General features: G+C 43.9%; 1 protein-coding gene across 5 annotated transcripts in view; it reads left to right on the top strand.

The window, feature by feature from the left end:
• The window catches only part of lancl1 (LanC antibiotic synthetase component C-like 1 (bacterial)), a 32,090-nt gene extending 14,990 nt beyond the window's left edge, over positions 1-17,100 (top strand). For 2 of the 5 annotated variants that reach the window (XM_080758244.1, XM_080758245.1), the window contains exons 5-10: positions 990-1,137; positions 3,238-3,384; positions 5,848-6,030; positions 10,355-10,531; positions 11,322-11,394; positions 12,508-17,100. In XM_080758244.1, coding sequence (XP_080614370.1) covers positions 990-1,137; positions 3,238-3,384; positions 5,848-6,030; positions 10,355-10,531; positions 11,322-11,394; positions 12,508-12,584 — 805 coding nt within the window. In that variant the 3' untranslated portion in view covers positions 12,585-17,100. The remainder of the gene's footprint in view (positions 1-989; positions 1,138-3,237; positions 3,385-5,847; positions 6,031-10,354; positions 10,532-11,321; positions 11,395-12,507) is intronic. The other 3 variants (XR_013963663.1, XR_013963664.1, XM_080758243.1) reach the window with 3 other exon arrangements.
• The last annotated feature ends 7,198 nt before the right edge of the window (positions 17,101-24,298 follow it).

Genomic DNA, 24,298 nt, shown 5'->3' with positions numbered 1-24,298 from the left:
GACACACACAGCTCCCCTCTACAGTCACAGACACACACAGCTCCCCTCTACAGTCACAGACACACAGCTCCCCTCTACAGACACACACAGCTCCCCTCTACAGTGCTCTACTACTGAAAGTGACTATAATTTCTCTCCAAATGAGAGAAATATGATGGAATATGACTAAAGCTCACATTTCACATCACACACTAGCCCCCCATTAAAAAACAAAAACAAAAAACACTTCACAAAATCAAAAAACACAAAATCGATTTTTTTATTTCAATGAATCGATTCATATCGTCGGGATTAATATCGATATATATCGATATACGATATATCGTTACATGCCTAATCAACAGCCATTCTACCACAGGTCTTTTCGAGGAAGCAATTTGATTGGTTGAAACAGCCTTCTAGCCGGTGGTTAAACCACCACCTAATCAAAACAAAGAATTCAGCCGCTCTGTTCTCCCAGAGCGCTATAGCAAACTAGGTGGCTAGGCTAGCTAGTTTCTTGGGGAAATTTGTGGTCGTATAGTGACTACATCTGTCATTAAAAAAAAATATTCTTTCAGCGATTTTCTTAGTTTTAAGGGTAACTGTGGTAGAATTGCATAAATGTGTGACTAAATGTTCTACATTTCATTATGCTTTAAGTAGCATGTGGCATGTCAAACTAGGGGGGTTTTCATCATTCTGAATCCATTCCAAGCATTAGTTTTGCACGAAAAACACTCCTTGTGCTAAAAAAACGGCCATAGACACTTGCCCAAATGTGCCCGAATGTGCTGACTTCATCACATTTTGTGATGACGGCTATGGCCTTTTTAAGCCCAAAGGAGTGTTTTTCGTGCATAACTAATGCTTGGAATCGATTCAGAATCCTGAAAAACCCCTAGTTTGGCCATAGACCCCCTAGTTTGGCCATAGACCCCCTAGTTTGGCCATAGCCACTTGCCCAAATGTGCTTCATCACATTTGTGATGTAATGTTCTCCCCCACAGACTGCTGCAGCTCCACCACAAGGTGGTGATGGGAGCAGGAGGCCTCCCAGACGAGCTCCTCTACGGACGGACAGGTTACCTCTACGCCCTCCTGTTCATCAACCAGCAGCTGGGCCAGGACACCATCCCTCTGCAGTACATCCAACAGGTACGTCCACCCTCCACATCCCTTCCTTTTCCCCTCCATCAGGCGCCCCTGGTGGCCAGGGGGAGGCAGTTTAGAGACCAGGATTACTGCATGGCGATCGAACCCCGACCAGTTTCAGGGCGAACACTCTAACCACAAGGCCACTGTCTAGTTACCCTAACCGAGAGGTGGGCAACTTTGACGATGGAGAGGGCCACTATAGTTCCACACTCACTCCAGAGGGCCACTATAGTTCCACACTCACTCCAGAGGGCCACCATAGTTCCACACTCACTCCAGAGGGGCCAGTATAGTTCCACACTCACTCCAGAGGGGCCAGTATAGTTCCACACTCACTCCAGAGGGCCACTATAGTTCCACACTCACTCCAGAGGGCCACTATAGTTCCACACTCACTCCAGAGGGCCACTATAGTTCCACACTCACTCCAGAGGGCCACTATAGTTCCACACTCACTCCAGAGGGCCACTATAGTTCCACACTCACTCCAGAGGGCCACTATAGTTCCACACTCACTCCAGAGGACCACTTCAGGGCTCGAAATAGCGACCATTTTGGTCGCAAATGCGCCTGAATTTTAATCTGTGCGATCTCAAAATATAACTGGGCGCACCAGTGCTACTGCATATAATTACTGTAGTGCGACCAAAACGATCGCGACCGAAAGTGTCGCGGGCCGGTTCCCTCCCGCGAGATGATTTAAACTTGTAGAGCATAACGATCTGAGCATGTAAAAAAAAAAGTAAGTTCCTAGTCCATTCCTGTCCAGAGTTATGATTGTTTAAAGAAATATCTCCTTGGCTTCTTCTACTTCCTCTAACCTCCCGTCAGTCCGTGGACTGATTGGGTGATCAACATCAGCTGGACCTGAGGTCCTCAGCTGTGAGAGACAACAAAAGGGCTCAATTGAATGGAATGTGTGGAGTCACACACACACATTTATGATGACGTTATGAAAATAACTTCTCATAAATATATACAGTATATATACATATATATATATATTTTTTTTACTTAAATCAAAAAGCAGGCCTACATAAAACAAAGGGTTTTGTAGCCATTTACAAATTCAGAAATTATAGCAGAGACAGTATTTAGAATTTAATTATATTTTCAACTGGTTTATTGCCACAAAAATAGCATCTCATACCAACTGGCTTGTAGGCCAGTGGTTCCCAAAGTGGGGTCCGGGGATCCCTAGGGGTCCTCGGTTAAATGATAGTTAGGAACCAAATGGACCCTTATGGGTCTGAAACTCTGAGAGTGTACTACATACTATGGGTAAACCAATTTCACTGTACATTTGTACACTCAGTTAAACTAACTTTGATTTTATGGGTCCCAGAGATAGAAATGGGGAACGGTAGCCTAATTCAGGTCAAACTGGGGGTCCTTGAAATGTAAATAACTGAAAATCACTGCTAGAGCCGTAAAAATCTTCTCATATGGGGGTCCCTGGCATATATTTTCAAATGGGGGTCCGTGGGCTAATGAGTGTCAATTTGAGGGTGCTTGACAAATGTTGGGAACCGCTGTTGTAGGCTACAAGTGTAATAATAATGAATGTAAAAAATCGATTACATATTGGTGCTCGTAAAATTTTGGTGGGTGCTCCTAATTTTTTTCTGGTGCTCCTTCATTCTGAATTTGGGAGCACCAGTGCTACCAAGTAAAAAAGTTAATTTCGAGCCCTGCACTATAGTTCCACACTCACTCCAGAGGGCCACTATAGTTCCACACTCACTCCAGAGGGGACACTATAGTTCCACACTCACTCCAGAGGGCCACGTTGCTTATTCTGTAGCAAAATTAGCTGATCTACAAGATTACACTGCGAGGTGTTTTGAGCTTGTAGATCAGCTATTTTTGTTATAGTAACTTTGTGAACTAAATACAAATGCACTGGGCATAAAATGTTTTAATACTAGTAATTCCAAACCCCAAAGAAAACTTCAGACCACAGAAAATCCACTGAATGTTCAAAGTTCATGTTTTTTGGGTGTAATTGAGGTCATAAAACCTAAAAGAAAAAAGAAAAACAAAAATAAACGAAAATAAATGTCATAAAACCTTTAACCTATGCTGTGTTCTCCGCCGCAGATCAGCGACGCCATCCTGGCGTCGGGCGACAGCCAGTCCCGGAGGTTCCGCGTCCAGGAGCAGACCCCTCTGATGTACGAGTGGTACCAGGAGCAGTACGTGGGCGCCGCGCACGGCCTCGCCGGAATCTACTACTTCCTCATGAAGGTGAGTGGTACCAGGCATACTTCCTCATGAAGGTGAGTGGTACCAGGCATACTTCCTCATGAAGGTGAGTTGGTACCAGGTATACTTCCTCATGAAGGTGAGTGGTACCAGGCATACTTCCTCATGAAGGTGAGTGGTACCAGGTATACTTCCTCATGAAGGTGAGTGGTACCAGGCATACTTCCTCATGAAGGTGAGTTGGTACCAGGCATACTTCCTCATGAAGGTGAGTGGTACCAGGTATACTTCCTCATGAAGGTGAGTGGTACCAGGCATACTTCCTCATGAAGGTGAGTGGTACCAGGTATACTTCCTCATGAAGGTGAGTGGTACCAGGCATACTTCCTCATGAAGGTGAGTGGTACCAGGTATACTTCCTCATGAAGGTGAGTGGTACCAGGCATACTTCCTCATGAAGGTGAGTTGGTACCAGGCATACTTCCTCATGAAGGTGAGTGGTACCAGGTATACTTCCTCATGAAGGTGAGTGGTACCAGGCATACTTCCTCATGAAGGTGAGTGGTACCAGGTATACTTCCTCATGAAGGTGAGTGGTACCAGGCATACTTCCTCATGAAGGTGAGTGGTACCAGGCATACTTCCTCATGAAGGTGAGTGGTACCAGGCATACTTCCTCATGAAGGTGAGTGGTACCAGGCATACTTCCTCATGAAGGTGAGTGGTACCAGGCATACTTCCTCATGAAGGTGAGTGGTACCAGGCATACTTCCTCATGAAGGTGAGTGGTACCAGGCATACTTCCTCATGAAGGTGAGTGGTACCAGGCATACTTCCTCATGAAGGTGAGTGGTACCAGGCATACTTCCTCATGAAGGTGAGTGGTACCAGGTATACTTCCTCATGAAGGTGAGTGGTACCAGGCATACTTCCTCATGAAGGTGAGTGGTACCAGGCATACTTCCTCATGAAGGTGAGTTGGTACCAGGCATACTTCCTCATGAAGGTGAGTTGGTACCAGGCATACTTCCTCATGAAGGTGAGTGGTACCAGGCATACTTCCTCATGAAGGTGAGTGGTACCAGGCATACTTCCTCATGAAGGTGAGTGGTACCAGGCATACTTCCTCATGAAGGTGAGTGGTACCAGGCATACTTCCTCATGAAGGTGAGTGGTACCAGGTATACTTCCTCATGAAGGTGAGTGGTACCAGGCATACTTCCTCATGAAGGTGAGTTGGTACCAGGCATACTTCCTCATGAAGGTGAGTGGTACTAAAGTAGTGACGTAGCGTCCGACAAACGCAATACATTACAAATTGACTGTTAAATAAAGTTTTGTGGAAGAAAAAGAAATCCCTGGAAAAGAAATCCATGATGATTGGTCGGTTTAGATAAGAAGAGTCTGACACAAAACAGTGTCGTCGTTAAGCAGCAGGAGGATCCGTTTATCTCTAGCACAGTGAAGAACGTCCAACACATATGCAATGATTTACTCGCCTAATGCTGCCTGCAGGTTCCATGTTTAATTCCAGCAGTGTGTAACCTACATTATCTACAGTGACATAGTAACGGACTTCCTGTGCAGAAACTGGCCCATCAAAATAAGAGCCACTTGTATTGATTAGTCAACACTAGTTTTATTTCTGAGTCTTCTTACAGGACGTTAACGTCTCATTTGAGTGCCTGTCAGCATTCTCTATAATAGCCTACTATATATCGGGGCACGGTGGCACAGTTGGTAGTGCTGTCGCCTCACAGCTAGAAGGTCCTGGGTTCGATTCCCGCTCGGGACGCTGTGGGTGCTGGTGACGTGTTTCCTCCTCCGCGTCATCAGTGCCCATATACCCGAAGGCGGGGTTGGCGAAAGGGCCTTTCTGTGTGGAGTTTGCATGTTCTCCCCGTGTCCCCTAGGGTAGATACCCTCACAAAAACATGCAGTAATCCTGGTCACTAAACTGCCTCCCCCTGGCCAGCCGGGGCGCCTGATGGAGGGGAAAGGAACTGGTTGGAATAACGTGTTCCTTCCACGCGCTACGTCCAACCAGGGAAACTCCCCCCTGTCAGGTGTAAAGGAGCAACTTGGACACTCAGGCATGAAAGGAAGCATGAGTTCAAGTCCGTTGCTCTCCCCTTGTCCCCCATATATGGGGACTAGGTTGGTCTCCCCTTGTCCCCCATATATGGGGACTAGGTTGGTCTCCCCTTGTCCCCCATATATATGGGGACTAGGTTGGTCTCCCCTTGTCCCCCATATATATGGGGACTAGGTTGGTGGAGGGTGTGTAGAGCCCAGGATCACATTAGATGATTGACACAGGGGTAAAAAATGGGTTACAAAATCGTGGGATAAAAAATATATATACAAAAAAAAGAAAAAAGGGATAAGTGACTGTGGGGGGCCGCCAGTTGCCCATGTATTATCTGACTAATAATAACGCTGTATGAATGTACAGTTTGTCTGTAACGCTCTTAACCCCCCCCCCCCCCCCCCCCCCCCCGGCAGCCTGGCGTGGTGGGCGGGGCCGAGCTGGTGCATCGCCTGGTGAAGCCCAGCGTGGACTACGTGTGTCGCCTGAAGTTCCCCTCAGGAAACTACCCTCCCTGTCTGGGAGACAACCGAGACCTCCTGGTGCACTGGTGTCACGGAGCCCCCGGGGTGGTCTACATGCTGCTGCAGGCCTACAAGGTGAGACCTGGTCTACTGGGGGGTGGTGGTCTACTGGAGGCTGGTCTACTGGGGGCTGGTCTACTGGTAAATGGTAAATGGTAAATGGTGCATTTATATAGCGCCTTTATCCAAGGCACTTTACATAGATTGTGCATTACATTCACCCATTCATACACCGATGGCAGCGGAAACCATGCAAGGCACCAACTAGCACATCGGGAGCAATTAGGGGTTCAGTGTCTTGCTCAAGGACACTTCGACAGTAACTCTGGGGGAGCCCGGGTTCAAACTGGCAACCTTGCGGTTCCCATCCAGGCACTCTACCCCTGAGCCACCGCCGCCCCTGTGGGGGCTGGTCTACAAGGTGAGACCTGGTCTACTGGGGGTGGTCTACTGGGGGCTGGTCTACAAGGTGAGACCTGGTCTACTGGGGGTGGTCTACTGGGGGCTGGTCTACCTGGGGGCTGGTCTACCTGCGGTTTGTCTACAAGGTGAGGTCTGGGGGTGGTGCAGGGAAAAATCCGGCCTAGGGCGCCAAATTGCTCAGTGCCGGCCCTGTGGACTATTTTACAGTGTTGTAAGATTTAGATGGACTATTTTACAGTGTTGTAAGATTTAGATGGACTATTTTACAGTGTTGTAAGATTTAGATGGACTATTTTACAGTGTTGTAAGATTTAGATGGACTATTTTACAGTGTTGTAAGATTTAGATGGACTATTTTCAGTTATTCGTTGTTTTAAGACGCCATTTCTTGACCCGGTTGGCCAAACCATTCTTCTACATATTGTGCTAATTGTTTATAAATGATGAAACACAGTTACTAATGTGAGGAGATCATTTATTTATAAATGATGAAACACAGTTACTAATGTGAGGAGATCCTTTATTTATAAATGATGAAACACAGTTACTAATGTGAGGAGATCATTTATTTATAAATGATGAAACACAGTTACTAATGTGAGGAGATCATTTATTTATAAATGATCAAACACAGTTACTAATGTGAGGAGATCATTTATTTATAAATGATCAAACACAGTTACTAATGTGAGGAGATAATTTATTGTTTATAAATGATGAAACACAGTTACTAATGTGAGGAGATCCTTTATTTATAAATGATGAAACACAGTTACTAATGTGAGGAGATCATTTATTTATAAATGATGAAACACAGTTACTAATGTGAGGAGATCATTTATTTATAAATGATGAAACACAGTTACTAATGTGAGGAGATCATTTATTGTTTATAAATGATGAAACACAGTTACTAATGTGAGGAGATCATTTATTTATAAATGATGAAACACAGTTACTAATGTGAGGAGATCATTTATTTATAAATGATGAAACACAGTTACTAATGTGAGGAGATCCTTTATTTATAAATGATGAAACACAGTTACTAATGTGAGGAGATCCTTTATTTATAAATGATGAAACACAGTTACTAATGTGAGGAGATCATTTATTTATAAATGATGAAACACAGTTACTAATGTGAGGAGATCGTTTATTTATAAATGATGAAACACAGTTACTAATGTGAGGAGATCATTTATTTATAAATTATGAAACACAGTTACTAATGTGAGGAGATCATTTATTGTTTATAAATGATGAAACACAGTTACTAATGTGAGGAGATCGTTTATTTATAAATGATGAAACACAGTTACTAATGTGAGGAGATCATTTATTTATAAATGATGAAACACAGTTACTAATGTGAGGAGATCATTTATTTATAAATGATGAAACACAGTTACTAATGTGAGGAGATCATTTATTGTTTATAAATGATGAAACACAGTTACTAATGTGAGGAGATCATTTATTTATAAATGATGAAACACAGTTACTAATGTGAGGAGATCCTTTATTTATAAATGATGAAACACAGTTACTGATGTGAGGAGATCATTTATTTATAAATGATGAAACACAGTTACTAATGTGAGGAGATCATTTATTTATAAATGATGAAACACAGTTACTAATGTGAGGAGATCATTTATTTATAAATGATGAAACACAGTTACTAATGTGAGGAGATCATTTATTTATAAATGATGAAACACAGTTACTAATGTGAGGAGATCATTTATTTATAAATGATGAAACACAGTTACTAATGTGAGGAGATCATTTATTTATAAATGATGAAACACAGTTACTAATGTGAGGAGATCATTTATTTATAAATGATGAAACACAGTTACTAATGTGAGGAGATCATTTATTATTTATAAATGATGAAACACAGTTACTAATGTGAGGAGATCATTTATTTATAAATGATGAAACACAGTTACTAATGTGAGGAGATCATTTATTTATAAATGATGAAACACAGTTACTAATGTGAGGAGATCATTTATTTATAAATGATGAAACACAGTTACTAATGTGAGGAGATCATTTATTGTTTATAAATGATGAAACACAGTTACTAATGTGAGGAGATCATTTATTTATAAATGATGAAACACAGTTACTAATGTGAGGAGATCATTTATTTATAAATGATGAAACACAGTTACTAATGTGAGGAGATCATTTATTTATAAATGATGAAACACAGTTACTGATGTGAGGAGATCATTTATTGTTTATAAATGATGAAACACAGTTACTAATGTGAGGAGATCATTTATTTATAAATGATGAAACACAGTTACTAATGTGAGGAGATCCTTTATTTATAAATGATGAAACACAGTTACTAATGTGAGGAGATCATTTATTTATAAATGATGAAACACAGTTACTAATGTGAGGAGATCATTTATTTATAAATGATGAAACACAGTTACTAATGTGAGGAGATCATTTATTTATAAATGATGAAACACAGTTACTGATGTGAGGAGATCATTTATTGTTTATAAATGATGAAACACAGTTACTAATGTGAGGAGATCATTTATTTATAAATGATGAAACACAGTTACTAATGTGAGGAGATCCTTTATTTATAAATGATGAAACACAGTTACTAATGTGAAGAGATCATTTATTTATAAATGATGAAACACAGTTACTAATGTGAGGAGATCATTTATTTATAAATGATGAAACACAGTTACTAATGTGAGGAGATCATTTATTTATAAATGATGAAACACAGTTACTGATGTGAGGAGATCATTTATTTATAAATGATGAAACACAGTTACTAATGTGAGGAGATCATTTATTTATAAATGATGAAACACAGTTACTAATGTGAGGAGATCCTTTATTTATAAATGATGAAACACAGTTACTAATGTGAGGAGATCCTTTATTTATAAATGATGAAACACAGTTACTAATGTGAGGAGATCATTTATTTATAAATGATGAAACACAGTTACTAATGTGAGGAGATCGTTTATTTATAAATGATGAAACACAGTTACTAATGTGAGGAGATCATTTATTTATAAATTATGAAACACAGTTACTAATGTGAGGAGATCATTTATTTATAAATGATGAAACACAGTTACTAATGTGAGGAGATCATTTATTGTTTATAAATGATGAAACACAGTTACTAATGTGAGGAGATCATTTATTTATAAATGATGAAACACAGTTACTAATGTGAGGAGATCATTTATTTATAAATGATGAAACACAGTTACTAATGTGAGGAGATCATTTATTTATAAATGATGAAACACAGTTACTAATGTGAGGAGATCATTTATTTATAAATGATGAAACACAGTTACTAATGTGAGGAGATCATTTATTGTTTATAAATGATGAAACACAGTTACTAATGTGAGGAGATCATTTATTTATAAATGATGAAACACAGTTACTAATGTGAGGAGATCATTTGTTTATAAATGATGAAACACAGTTACTAATGTGAGGAGATCATTTATTTATAAATGATGAAACACAGTTACTAATGTGAGGAGATCATTTATTGTTTATAAATGATGAAACACAGTTACTAATGTGAGGAGATCCTTTATTTATAAATGATGAAACACAGTTACTAATGTGAGGAGATCATTTATTTATAAATGATGAAACACAGTTACTAATGTGAGGAGATCATTTATTTATAAATGATGAAACACAGTTACTAATGTGAGGAGATCATTTATTTATAAATGATGAAACACAGTTACTAATGTGAGGAGATCATTTATTTATAAATGATGAAACACAGTTACTAATGTGAGGAGATCATTTATTGTTTATAAATGATGAAACACAGTTACTAATGTGAGGAGATCATTTCCACGCCGTTTCACAAATCACATTTCAGGACTTTTCATCGTTACGGTATAGTGTTATTGTTTGAACTTCCTGTGGTTTCCTGTGGCAGGTGTTTGGCGTGTCCCAGTACCTGGAGTACGCCCTCTGGTGCGGGGAGGTGGTATGGCGCTACGGCCTGCTGAAGAAAGGCTATGGCCTGTGTCACGGCGTGGCGGGGAACGCCTATACCTTCCTGGCCCTGTACCGTCTGACCCAAGACCCCAAGCACCTCTACAGAGCCTGTATGGTGAGTCCCCCCAGGACCCCTACCCCAGGACCCCTACCCCAGGACCCCCACCCCTACCCCAAACCCCTCTACCACCTCTACAGAGCCTGTATGGTGAGTCCCCCTAGGACCCCCACCCCTACCCCAAACCCCTCTACCACCTCTACAGAGCCTGTATGGTGAGTCCCCCCAGGACCCCCACCCCAGGACCCCCACCCCTACCCCAAACCCCTCTACCACCTCTACAGAGCCTGTATGGTGAGTCCCCCCAGGACCCCTACCCCAGGACCCCCACCCCTACCCCAAACCCCTCTACCACCTCTACAGAGCCTGTATGGTGAGTCCCCCCAGGACCCCTACCCCAGGACCCCCACCCCTACCCCAAACCCCTCTACCACCTCTACAGAGCCTGTATGGTGAGTCCCCCCAGGACCCCTACCCCAGGAGCCCCACCCCTACCCCAAACCCCTCTACCACCTCTACAGAGCCTGTATGGTGAGTCCCCCCAGGACCCCTACCCCAAACCCCTCTACCACCTCTACAGAGCCTGTATGGTGAGTCCTCCTAGGACCCCCACCCCAGGACCCCTACCCCAGGACCCCCACCCCAATTCCTCTAGCTCAGCTCTGGATTCAGAGCGTCGGATGAATGACTGCATTGTAAATGGTAGGACTTCATGCAAACGTTTCCAGTCTCAAGGTTGTCTTTGGTGTTCATCCTTGTCTCTCTCTCTCTCTCTCTCTCTCTCGCCCTCGCTCTCGCTCTCGCTCTCGCTCTCGCTCTCGCTCTCTCTGTCTCTGTCTGTCTGCAGTTTGCTGATTGGTGCATGAACTATGGCAAACATGGCTGCCGGACCCCGGACACTCCCTTCTCACTCTTTGAAGGTAAAATCTTATTAAAGCCCACCGACCACCCTGGCCTGACAGCGCGCCGCGTGTTCGAGTCCCGTTCATGACCACCTTTGCGGCGTCTCTCCCCTTCTCTCTCTCTCTCTCTCTCTCTCTCTCTCTCTCTCTCTCTCTCTCTCTCTCTCTCTCTCTCTCTCTCTCCTGTCACTGTAACTATCCATAAAGGCACAAAAGCCAAAAACGAAACTACACTCCCAATCTAAACTATGGAATGAGTTGGGAACGCCGTAGTACTGCTGCAGACTAAAACCGTAACTCTATAAATCTTATCTTAAAAGACGAAAATAAAAACCGCGTGATTTTTTCCTGACGTCATAAACTGTCAGAATCGGCTTTTGTTGCGTTGGTTCATGTGCTAATAGAGTGACTTTGAGAGCTGTTTCCCCCGTTTCAATGGAAGAGTCAATGAGTTGCGACTTTTTTTTTATTTCTTAAATTGCTATTGAACAACACAACGGAGCGAAATAACTCATGGGATGGAATAGTTTGCCCCATAATAAGGTAAGAAAACAACCAGCAACTCAAAAAGTGGTCTTTACCCTCTTTAAGAATAGAGGCCGCTCAGCTCGTAGTCACGATGATGGAAACTTTGTTGAACCAACGTTTCGGCGAGCAGGTTGCCTTCCTCGGGGTACTTGATGTGTTGCCGTGTTTTCTTTGTTCTCGCTTACTGTAAATCGCTCTCTGGATTAAATTAATCTAATTAATTAAATCTCTGGATTAACCCATTTCTGGGCGGGAACCCCTTTTGGTGTTGGCATCATGCTATGCTTTAGCTATTGAAAAACAGCAGATCTACAAGCTCGTAGCGCGCCACCGAGTGGCGCGCTACGAGCCTTTAGATCTGCTATTTTTGAAAAATCGAAGAACGACTGACATTTTTAGAATCTGATCTCAGGTCAGAATGGGTTCATCAGACCAGTGTGTGTCCAGTGGAAACCTCGTATGAATCTGATCTCAGGTCAGAATGGGTTCATCAGACCAGTGTGTGTCCAGTGGAAACCTCGTATGAATCTGATCTCAGGTCAGAATGGGTTAAAGAGCGTCTGATAAATGTATAATACTTCTTGTCTTCTCTCTGCTCTCTAGGTATGGCTGGCACCATCTACTTCCTGGCTGATATATTGCAACCAATGAAATCAAAGTTCCCAGCCTTTGAGGTGTAAAGGTATCCGCCCACATCATGGCCACGCCCCCCACCCCACCCCACCCACCCACCCACCCACCCACCCACCCCCTGCGCCGGACAACATAAGACGTCCTGCACTCTGAGGCGTTCATAAAACGTGCTCTCTCTCTCTCTCTCTCTCTCTCTCTCTCTCTCTCTCACACACAACCCAAAAACACTCGTTATTCTGCATGATCCAAGCGGGCTCCGCATTCCTCATCGCCAGCCAGTCACTCTGTGTCTCTCTTGGTATAATAGATCTGCGTTTCTGAAGATCGGTCGTGGGTTTTTGCCAAAACCTCGTTGTGCCAAAAGCAAAAGCCAAGCGCCAACTCAACGATGTGGGCAAGTCAAAAAAAAAAAAAAGACTTAAAAAAAAAAGTCAAAGACACAACGACCTGTATTCATGGCTAAAATAACCGATCTGCAAGCTAACGGCACTGCCACGCGTTGTGAGCTTGTAGATCGTCTGTTTTTTTTGTTTTGTTTTTTTTCTTTATTATTTTTTTTGGTGATGAACATTACAAAAAAAATAAATTCTTGTCGATAATAAAATGCCGAAAAACTGACTGGGGACCTGACACCAGATTGATCCAAACGGGACTGACACCAGATTGATCCAAACGGGACTGACGCCAGATTGATCCAAACTGGACTGACGCCAGATTGATCCAAACTGGACTGACACCAGATTGAACCAAACTGGACTGACACCAGATTGATCCAAACTGGACTGACACCAGATTGAACCAAACTGGACTGACACCAGATTGATCCAAACTGGACTGACACCAGATTGAACCAAACTGGACTGAACAGATTGATACAAACTGGATTGACACCAGATTGAAACAAACTGGGGACTGACACCAGATTGAACCAAACTGGATTGACACCAGATTGATACAAACTGGGGACTGACACCAGATTGAACCAAACTGGATTCACACCAGATTGATACAAACTGGACTGACACCAGATTGAAACAAACTGGGGACTGACACCAGATTGAACCAAATTGGTCTGACACAAGATTGAAACTCTGGTCAAAAGAATGGTAGGGTCAGGTGTCCCACTGAGCATTCCACAGGCTATCAGACGTCTAAACATGGGTTAGAACTGGACTAAAACGGAATGTTTTTTTTTTAGCTGTTTCAACAGCTATATAAAAACGGTCCATATATATATACATACATAAATATGTTTTTAAAAAACTGCGAAAATATAGATATGGGAGAATGCAACAGGAATAAGCGCCTGGCCTCAATCCTATCACTAAACGATGCATCTTTTAAAAAAAGGTTAACATTAACAGAGCTCATACGAAGCGTCACATTTGAAAACAAAGTTAACCCCCCTGAGTCCGTCGAAGCTCGGCCTAGACGTCGCTGAGAGAACGTTCCCTTTCCGAGCAGTAAAGGTCTCCACAAACACACGGGGAGCGCGTTTTATTTTTTATTTTTTTAGCGGCGTTTCTCCATCTGGGTTTTTCCTGAAAAACGCCCTCCAGTGTGCGACCACCTTAAAGGTCCCCCCCTGCTGCGTCCAGTGTGCGACCACCTTAAAGGTCCCCCCCTGCTGCGTCCAGTGTGCGACCACCTTAAAGGTCCCCCCCGCTGCGTTTTGTTAGATTTTTAGCAGCGTGTTTTTTTTTTTTTTTTTTTTTTTTTCTCACGCCAGTTTTCAGAAAACACGCGTCGGTCCGGTTCTGCCCGGACGGTTTCACACGGACGTCTGATAGCCCCGCCCCCCCCTGCTCAGCGGGACGTCTGATAGGCTCGTTGCTCAGTGGGACGTCTGATAGCCCCGCCTCCTGCTCAGCGGGACGGCGAGGTAGAAACGTAGTGTGCACAAAAAGTACTTCTATAGTAAATTAAAAGTTATTTCACTATAATAACTTGTATAGTTGTAAATACTGTGTGGTTGTCAATAAATTCCCCTACAGGCACACCGGGAGACTCCTTGCACTGTTTCACATCCACTAACGCTGGAGAAGACCGCCCCCCCTCCCACCACCCCACCCCCACCCCCACCCCCCCACCAACCCAACCCCAAACTGAAGTGGAATTAGCAGATCTACAAGCTCACAACGCGGCCGCGAAGCGACGCGTTGTTGTGAGCTTGTAGATCGGCTATTCTCACTACTGCTACTTAAACATTTTGTTTTCTAATTTATGGGATTTATTAGATTGTTTTTTTTCTTTGATTTCTTCATGAGATTACTGAAAAAAAAAAAACATTGAATTTTTTGTCTTTAAATCAATCATAAACATCTTTGCTTTTTTTTTTTGGGAATGTTTTTTTTATTTTTAATAATACTTTAATAAATAAGTAAAACTTTAAAATAATAATAATTAATAACAAAATGTAGGGAACCAAAATGTATGGGACCCTTAAAAAAATGTGTTCCCGCGACCCCTCAGATGGGTCACGACCCAGTGTTTGGGAACCGGTGCTGTGTAGACCAATCACGGCCCAGTGTTTGGTTACCGGTGCTGTGTAGACCAATCACGACCCAGTGTTTGGTTACCGGTGCTGTGTTGACCAATCACTGCCCCAGTGTTTGGGAACCGGTGCTGTGTTGACCAATCACTGCCCCAGTGTCTGGGAACCGGTGCTGTGTAGACCAATCACGGGTGCGATGTGCCATTGTTTTTCTCCTCTCTGCTTTAGTTAGGGAACGTTTGCCACATGTGTGGCAAATCTGCACAAAAAAACAATGCTTACCACTAGCGTTCTCCACAGACGGTGTCCATACAGGCGTCTACAGTCAGGCTATGGCCATTTTTAGACGGAGTGTTTTTTTTTCTCTAAATCCTGACAGTTTTCTGAAAAACCCTATGTTTCTCTATGTCAGTGGTTCTATGTCAGTGGTTCTAAGTCAGTGGTTCTCAAACATTTTCATGTCAAAGACCCCCAAAATTATGTATTTGGTCGCCGACCCCCCCCATCTGAAAATATGTTGTTCCAGGGACCCCCGCCCCGCCCCTCCCAGAAGCAAAGATATGAGTTAAAAACGTTTGCTCTGAAAGAATATATATATTCAAAGATTATTATTTTTTTCTTTCAAAAATAGCCATTTTTAAATAGCTAAAGTATAACATTACTTTAAAAGGGGTTCCCGGCCCCAAAATGGGTTAATGGGACCCCAACTTTCAGCGGCTCTCACAAGGGTTCCCAAGGGAGACGGTTTCGAACGCTTAGATAAGTGATGGTAGACACCTTCATGAACACATCTGTGAAGAAAGCTAGTGGTAAGCATTATTTTTTTTTCTTTTCTTTTTTTTTGCAGATTTTCCACACATTTGGCTAATTTTCCCTTATTAGCTGGGACGTCGTCGACCCCTTAGTGAAATGATCTTAAAAAAATGATCACGTTTAACTCTAAAAGTCTGCTATGGTTGGTGTCCAGATAACTTGATGCGTTTAACTCAGTTATGTTGGAGTCCAGATAACTTAATGCGTTTAACTCAGTTATGTTGGAGTCCAGATAACTTAATGCGTTTAACTCAGTTATGTTGGAGTCCAGATAACTTAATGCGTTTAACTCAGTTATGTTGGAGTCCAGATAACTTGATGCGTTTAACTCAGTTATGTTGGAGTCCAGATAACTTAATGCGTTTAACTCAGTTATGTTGGAGTCCAGATAACTTAATGCGTTTAACTCAGTTATTTTGGTGTCTAGATAACCGGCTTAAAATGCGTTTAACTCAGTTATTTTGGTGTCTAGATAACCGGCTTAAAATGCGTTTAACTCAGTTATTTTGGTGTCTAGATAACCGGCTTAAAATGCGTTTAACTCAGTTATTTTGGTGTCTAGATAACCGGCTTAAAATGCGTTTAACTCAGTTATTTTGGTGTCTAGATAACCGGCTTAAAATGCGTTTAACTCAGTTATTTTGGTGTCTAGATAACCGGCTTAAAATGCGTTTAACTCAGTTATTTTGGTGTCTAGATAACCGGCTTAAAATGCGTTTAACTCAGTTATTTTGGTGTCTAGATAACCGGCTTAAAATGCGTTTAACTCAGTTATGTTGGAGTCCAGATAACTTAATGCGTTTAACTCAGTTATTTTGGTGTCTAGATAACAGGCTTTAATGCGAGGGCTGTCTGCACATCTTTTTGTTAAGTTGATGTACATTAACGGTTGATATTTTTGTATGTTCATTTTCGCAAATGTTTTTTGAATGAAGTTTACGCAAAAAAAAAACAAAAAAAAAAACAACAACGAATGAATGTGACCGACTAAAACGGTCGCAAAACTTCTCAAAGGACATACAGTAGTAATCATAAATGAAACTTATACAGTGTTGATGTTTAATTGGAATACTATGACGTGTTTGGAAAACGGTTGACATTAGTTTAATTCTTGTGACTTGTAGTAGTGTTTTCTTTTTTTAAGTTAAACTTAGTGAAAGTGTTTAGAAACAACATGATGATTTGTTGTGAGTGACGTCGTATGCTGTTGCTAAGCTGCCTCCCGTAAGCATTAAACAGTGTATTTTTGTAGCGTTTGGTATATTGTCAAATGGAGTTTTCTTTTTTTTTTTTTTTTTTTTTGCAATGACAGACGACATCCACACAGTGGCAGCAGAGAGCTGATGTGTCGTCGGTCACCCACACTCTTAACTCATTTATGTTGAAATTTAAAAAAGAATGTCATGACAGTTTTGTTTCTATAATAATCAGTGGTTCAGTTCAGTTCAGTTTTATTTTGGTCATAAAAAAAAAAGGCAAAACATTACATTACATGTATTCATTTCGTCGTGTTTTTTAACACTTGATTCTTTTTTTTTGTAGAGACCAAAAGGGCTTATAGAGGATATGTATGTATAAAGTGAGTTTAACATTGTTTAACGTTGTTTAATGCAATCAGATATCAGGACTTTTCTGTTCCAATGTATGGGCTGTCGAGGCCAGAAAGTAGTTATTTGCCACTCAGTGGGCGTTCCTGCATAACTTCCGGGTATGATGATGTCACACGCATAACCTCTATTGTGCCTGTCCCAGGGGGGAGGTGCCTGTCCCAGGGGGGAGGTGCCTGTCCCAGGGGGAGGTGCCTGTCCCAGGGGGGAGGTGCCTGTCCCAGGGGGAGGTGCCTGTCCCAGGGGGAGGTGCCTGTCCCAGGGGGGAGGTGCCTGTCCCAGGGGGAGGTGCCTGTCCCAGGGGGAGGTGCCTGTCCCAGGGGGGAGGTGCCTGTCCCAGGGGGAGGTGCCTGTCCCAGGGGGAGGTGCCTGTCCCAGGGGGGAGGTGCCTGTCCCAGGGGGGAGGTGCCTGTCCCAGGGGGAGGTGCCTGTCCCAGGGGGAGGTGCCTGTCCCAGGGGGGAGGTGCCTGTCCCAGGGGGGAGGTGCCTGTCCCAGGGGGAGGTGCCTGTCCCAGGGGGGAGGTGCCTATCCCAGGGGGGAGGTGCCTGTCCCAGGGGGAGGTGCCTGTCCCAGGGGGGAGGTGCCTGTCCCAGGGGGGAGGTGCCTGTCCCAGGGGGGAGGTGCCTGTCCCAGGGGGAGGTGCCTGTCCCAGGGGGAGGTGCCTGTCCCAGGGGGGAGGTGCCTGTCCCGGTGCCTGTCCCAGGGGGGAGGTGCCTGTCCCAGGGGGGAGGTGCCTGTCCCAGGAAAAGCTATATAATATTATTAATCATATTCGGTATTCTGTTTCGGCCAGGTGCATCCCTACATTTATAATAATAAACCATTTATATAGCACCTTTTTTGACAATGTCACAAAGTGCTTAACAATATAAAAACAGCAAGGCAGAGTAAAATCACATTATCAAGGAAATTAAAAGCATGGTACATTGTTTAATGGGTTTAAAAAGGCTTTCCTATAAAAGTGGGTCTTTAATTTAGTTTTAAAAAATAGCCAAGGGGGCGGTGGGGTGGTAATGGGGGGGGGGGGTTAGGGGTGGTAATGGGGGGGGGGGGTTAGGGGTGGTAATGGCGGGGGTTAGGGTGACACAATGCTGCCACCACACTGTTTTTTAAGCCCGGTGGCTTTACGAGGGGGGGGGGGGGGGGGGCTATACGACCCCAGACCCTGACCTCAGTGCCATCTGTGAGGGGGGGGGGGGGGGGGGGCAACATGGGGGGTGGATGTAGTGCTGTGTGTGACTTTGGAAGCTGCTGTATTTCTCTCACTCACGCAGACCTGGCAACCCTGAGATCAGGAGGAGCAGAAAGTGAGCCTCCCTCGACCAAAGGTAAAAATAGACTCTCTCTCTGTCTGTCTGTGTCTCTCTCTCTCTCTCTCTCTCTCTTTCTGTCTCTCTCTATCCCTCTCTCTCTGTCTCTCTCTCTTGCAGATCAGCTATTTTCGGTCATTTTAGTTATTTTAAGATGGGAGAGTATATGTGTGAACTAAGTGCAGATCAAACTAGCACTAGAATACACGTTTAGAGGCGTTTTCCAGAAACATAATAATACTAATAATACAACTGTATTTGTATATACCTTTCATGACATGAAATGCAGCTCAAAGTGCTTTACAGAGCAATGGAGAAAAAAATAACATAAAAGCAAGGCATAAACATTAAAAAACAAGAGCAGTAATGCAATACAGTGAGGACATGAAAAACAAAAAATGTAAAGATCAATTAAAAGCAAGGGTGTAGAAGTGGGTCATTTTTAAAGCTGTGCTTTAAAATTGTCTACAGAGGCTGCCTGACGAAGGTACAGTGGGAGTTTGTTAAACTACAGAGGCTGCCTGTCGAAGGTACAGTGGGAGTTTGTTAAACTACAGAGGCTGCCTGTCGAAGGTACAGTGGGAGTTTGTTAAACTACAGAGGCTGCCTGTCGAAGGTACAGTGGGAGCTTGTTAAACTACAGAGGCTGCCTGTCGAAGGTACAGTGGGAGCTTGTTAAACTACAGAGGCTGCCTGTCGAAGGTACAGTGGGAGTTTGTTAAACTACAGAGGCTGCCTGTCGAAGGTACAGTGGGAGTTTGTTAAACTACAGAGGCTGCCTGTCGAAGGTACAGTGGGAGCTTGTTAAACTACAGAGACTGCCTGTCGAAGGTACAGAGGGAGTTTGTTCCATGCCGTCGGCCCGTAGAAGCAAAAAGCTGCTTCCCCGTTTTATTTTAGTTGCCATTTTCTTTAGGCAAAGCGAGCAGGCCAGCAGTGGAAGACCTTAGGGGGCATGTGACTTATTCCTGGGTTCTGACCTCAGCCCAGCACCTGCTGTTTAGTGAGCGGATGTGTGTGCTTTGTCTGTCCTCACAATACAGACACACACGCACAGACGAGACAGATCTGTGAATTTATTATAAACCGCTGGTTCCCAAACTGAGCCCCGGGGGCCCCTATAGACTGGAGGGCCCCTCCATGTGGAGTTACAGATCCGTTTATACTCTGAGCCCCGGGGGCCCCTATAGACTGGAGGGCCCATCCATGTGGAGTTACTGAGCCCCGGGGGCCCCTATAGACTGGAGGGCCCCTCCATGTGGAGTTACAGACCCCCGGGGGCCCCTATAGACTGGAGGGCCCCTCCATGTGGAGTTACAGATCCGTTTATACTCTCGAGGGCCCTAAAGTATTTTGTTGAGGCTATTGAGAGATCGTTATATGGTGCAGCAACATCAATGGAAACGTGTACGCGTTGCATGCGTTCAATACTTTACTATACGTGGATTTCCAGCTTGGTGTGAGCCGCTGGAAAACTGGGATATTTTGACAAAGATCTAGTAGCCGCCAATACACTATAGTTCTTTATTTCAATAATTGTATTATTATTATTCATTATTATATTTTCACAATCTGATACAACGCCGGCTTATAGCCTATACTCTCTAATGTTTTGATAATTCGCGCGGCAGATGTATGCATACGACGGTAGAGTTCCAATATAGTGTATTTAAGGAGAATGAAGATGATCAGGTCATATAATTGTGAAAAATAATAACAAAATGATTGAAACAAAGAACTGTTTGCGAGCGTGCTGCTTGTTTATGTTATATGGATATACATACTGTACAACTTTGTCATGAATAATTCCACAAAAAGTACTTTTGTGGAAAATAAATAATTCCACAAAAAGTTGTATTTTTCACACTCTTGGAGTGTGAAAAATACATTTGGGTACATTTTGCACTCAGGGATTTATTTTTGTTAGATCGTGGGGTCCCAGAGATAGGAAATGGGGTCCTTGAAATTCCAAAGTTTGAGAAGCCAACTGTGCATGGTAGATATTTGTGGACAGCTGCTGATCTGACCGACACGCATCTCCCTCGGACCCTCAGACCCTCCCTCGGACCCTCCCTTGGACCCTCCTTAATACTATCTGGACTGGTGAGACGTAGGAGGACTCCTGTAGACCTCCCGGTGCCTCCAGCCCCCAACAACACACACAGGTTGACCCAAGGTGAGCGACCCCTCCAAATGTCCTTTAATTTTCCAAAACTCCAGTGTCCTTTAATTCAATGGTTCTCAGAGTGGGGGTCCGGGGACCCCCAGGGGTCCTTGAGGGGGTTCCAGGGGGTCCCCAGCTAAACGTGTCCAAGGACCACTTTTCAACCTCATTAATGATCATTATAAAATAGCATGATTGTTTTCTACTCGGTCTGTGTCTCATAGGAGGGCTGTCTGTCCACACTGTGTCTCATAGGAGGGCTGTCTGTCCACACTGTGTCTCATAGGAGGGCTGTCTGTCCACACTGTGTCTCATAGGAGGGCTGTCTGTCCACAGTGTGTCTCATGGGAGGGCTGTCTGTCCACACTGTGTCTCATAGGAGGGCTGTCTGTCCACACTGTGTCTCATAGGAGGGCTGTCTGTCCACAGTGTGTCTCATGGGAGGGCTGTCTGTCCACAGTGTTTCATCATTCAGATCATAAACCAGATTTAAAAATATATATATTTAGATTTGTATCATCGTGAGAACGATGGCTTCCATTTTCACATTGCAACTTCTCACCTTGGATTCCCATCAATGATGTCACTGGTGGATGGCAGGTTTCTGAACCGCCCACAGCCCTCCTATGAGACACAGACTAGTTTCTGAACTGCCCACAGCCCTCCTATGAGAGACAGACTGGTTTCTGAACCGCCCACAGCCCTCCTATGAGACACAGACTGGTTTCTGACCTGCCCACAGCCATCCTATGAGACACAGACTGGTTTCTGACCTGCCCACAGCCCTCCTATGAGACACAGACTGGTTTCTGAACCGCCCACAGCCCTCCTATGAGACACAGACTGGTTTCTGAACCGCCCACAGCCCTCCTATGAGACTCAGACTGGTTTCTGACCTGCCCACAGCCCCTCCTATGAGACACAGACTGGTTTCTGACCTGCCCACAGCCATCCTATGAGACACAGACTGGTTTCTGACCTGCCCACAGCCATCCTATGAGACACAGACTGGTTTCTGAACCGCCAACAGCCCTCCTATGAGACACAGACTGGTGGTATTTTATAATGATCATTAGTGAGGATCAAGTATATATATATTTCGCTGTGTTGAACAACTCAGATCTTGTGTTGGGTTCTGATGGGTTCTGATGGGTTCTGATGCGTCCGCAGACAAAATCATGGCTCCAAAGGTTTGAGACCCACTGCTTTCATTTTGTATAATTATTCTGATATCATTGCATTAACTTTTCTATTTCCAGGTAACAGACTTCTCGTCCCAACATACATGTACATGTACATTTACTGTACAGCCTATAATCCTGTCCCAACATACATGTACCCTGAATCAGCCTGTAATCCTGTCCCAACAACATACATGTACCCTGAATCAGCCTATAATCCTGTCCCAACAACATACATGTACCCTGAATCAGTCTATAATCCTGTCCCAACATACATGTACCCTGAATCAGCCTGTAATCCTGTCCCAACAACATACATGTACCCTGAATCAGCCTATAATCCTGTCCCAACATACATGTACCCTGAATCAGCCTATAATCCTGTCCCCAACATACATGTACCCTGAATCAGCCTGTAATCCTGTCCCAACAACATACATGTACCCTGAATCAGTCTATAATCCTGTCCCAACATACATGTACCCTGAATCAGTCTATAATCCTGTCCCCACATACATGTACCCTGAATCAGTCTATAATCCTGTCCCAACAACATACATGTACCCTGAATCAGCCTATAATCCTGTCCCCAACATACATGTACCCTGAATCAGCCTGTAATCCTGTCCCAACAACATACATGTACCCTGAATCAGTCTATAATCCTGTCCCCAACATACATGTACCCTGAATCAGTCTATAATCCTGTCCCCAACATACATGTACCCTGAATCAGTCTATAATCCTGTCCCAACATACATGTACCCTGAATCAGCCTATAATCCTGTCCCAACAACATACATGTACCCTGAATCAGCCTATAATCCTGTCCCAACAACATACATGTACCCTGAATCAGCCTATAATCCTGTCCCAACAACATACATGTACCCTGAATCAGCCTGTAATCCTGTCCCAACATACATGTACCCTGAATCAGCCTGTAATCCTGTCCCAACAACATACATGTACCCTGAATCAGCCTGTAATCCTGTCTCCAACAACATACATGTACCCTGAATCCCAACATACCCAGACTGTGGTTCAGACAGAACCCAGACTGAGGTTCATACAGAACCCAGACTGAGGTTCATACAGAACCCAGACTGAGGTTCATACAGAACCCAGACTGTGGTTCATACAGAACCCAGACTGAGGTTCATACAGAACCCAGACTGTGGTTCAGACAGAACCCAGACTGTGGTTCATACAGAACCCAGACTGTGGTTCATACAGAACCCAGACTGAGGTTCATACAGAACCCAGACTGTGGTTCAGACAGAACCCAGACTGTGGTTCATACAGAACCCAGACTGAGGTTCATACAGAACCCAGACTGTGGTTCATACATAACCCAGACTGTGGTTCATACAGAACCCAGACTGAGGTTCATACAGAACCCAGACTGTGGTTCATACATAACCCAGACTGTGGTTCATACAGAACCCACACTGTGGTTCATACAGAACCCAGACTGAGGTTCAGACAGAACCCAGACTGTGGTTCAGACAGAACCCAGACTGTGGTTCATACAGAACCCAGACTGAGGTTCATACAGAACCCAGACTGTGGTTCATACATAACCCAGACTGTGGTTCATACAGAACCCAGACTGAGGTTCATACAGAACCCAGACTGTGGTTCATACATAACCCAGACTGTGGTTCATACAGAACCCACACTGTGGTTCATACAGAACCCAGACTGAGGTTCAGACAGAACCCAGACTGTGGTTCAGACAGAACCCAGACTGTGGTTCATACAGAACCCATGGCCCGGCCGGGCCTTAATGTTCAGGCCCGTTGAGAACTCTAACGCTGAGTCTTCCGTCTAACTCTAACCATATGAGGAGGTCGGCTCTCTCACGGTTTAAAAATATCTGTCTGACTTGAGTCCTATAAGTCTCATGAAATAGCCAAAGGAGTTCCAGGAGCTATAGACAGATCTATGGCTTTTTACAACCTTTTGGTGTTTAATTCATGTCCCACCCACACACACACCTATCTGTGCATGTGCACGCGTCGGAGGCGATTATCAACCGTGTTATTTTCAATGTCAGTGATTAGGAGGAGTGACTTTCAATGCTGCCCTAAGGAGTCTTGAGTTGACACAGTGCCCTAAAAATAACCCTGTCCCCTTCTAGAGAGGCCTCCTGTCCCTCTGTCGTCGAGGGGGCGTCTCCCCTTACTGT

The sequence above is a fragment of the Protomyctophum bolini genome (assembly GCF_963924005.1).
Source record: "Protomyctophum bolini genome assembly, chromosome: 24".
Taxonomy (NCBI): Eukaryota; Metazoa; Chordata; class Actinopteri; order Myctophiformes; family Myctophidae; genus Protomyctophum; species Protomyctophum bolini.
The sequence above is the reverse complement of the archived record's forward strand: the minus strand, read 5'-3'. Positions and strand labels throughout refer to the sequence as shown.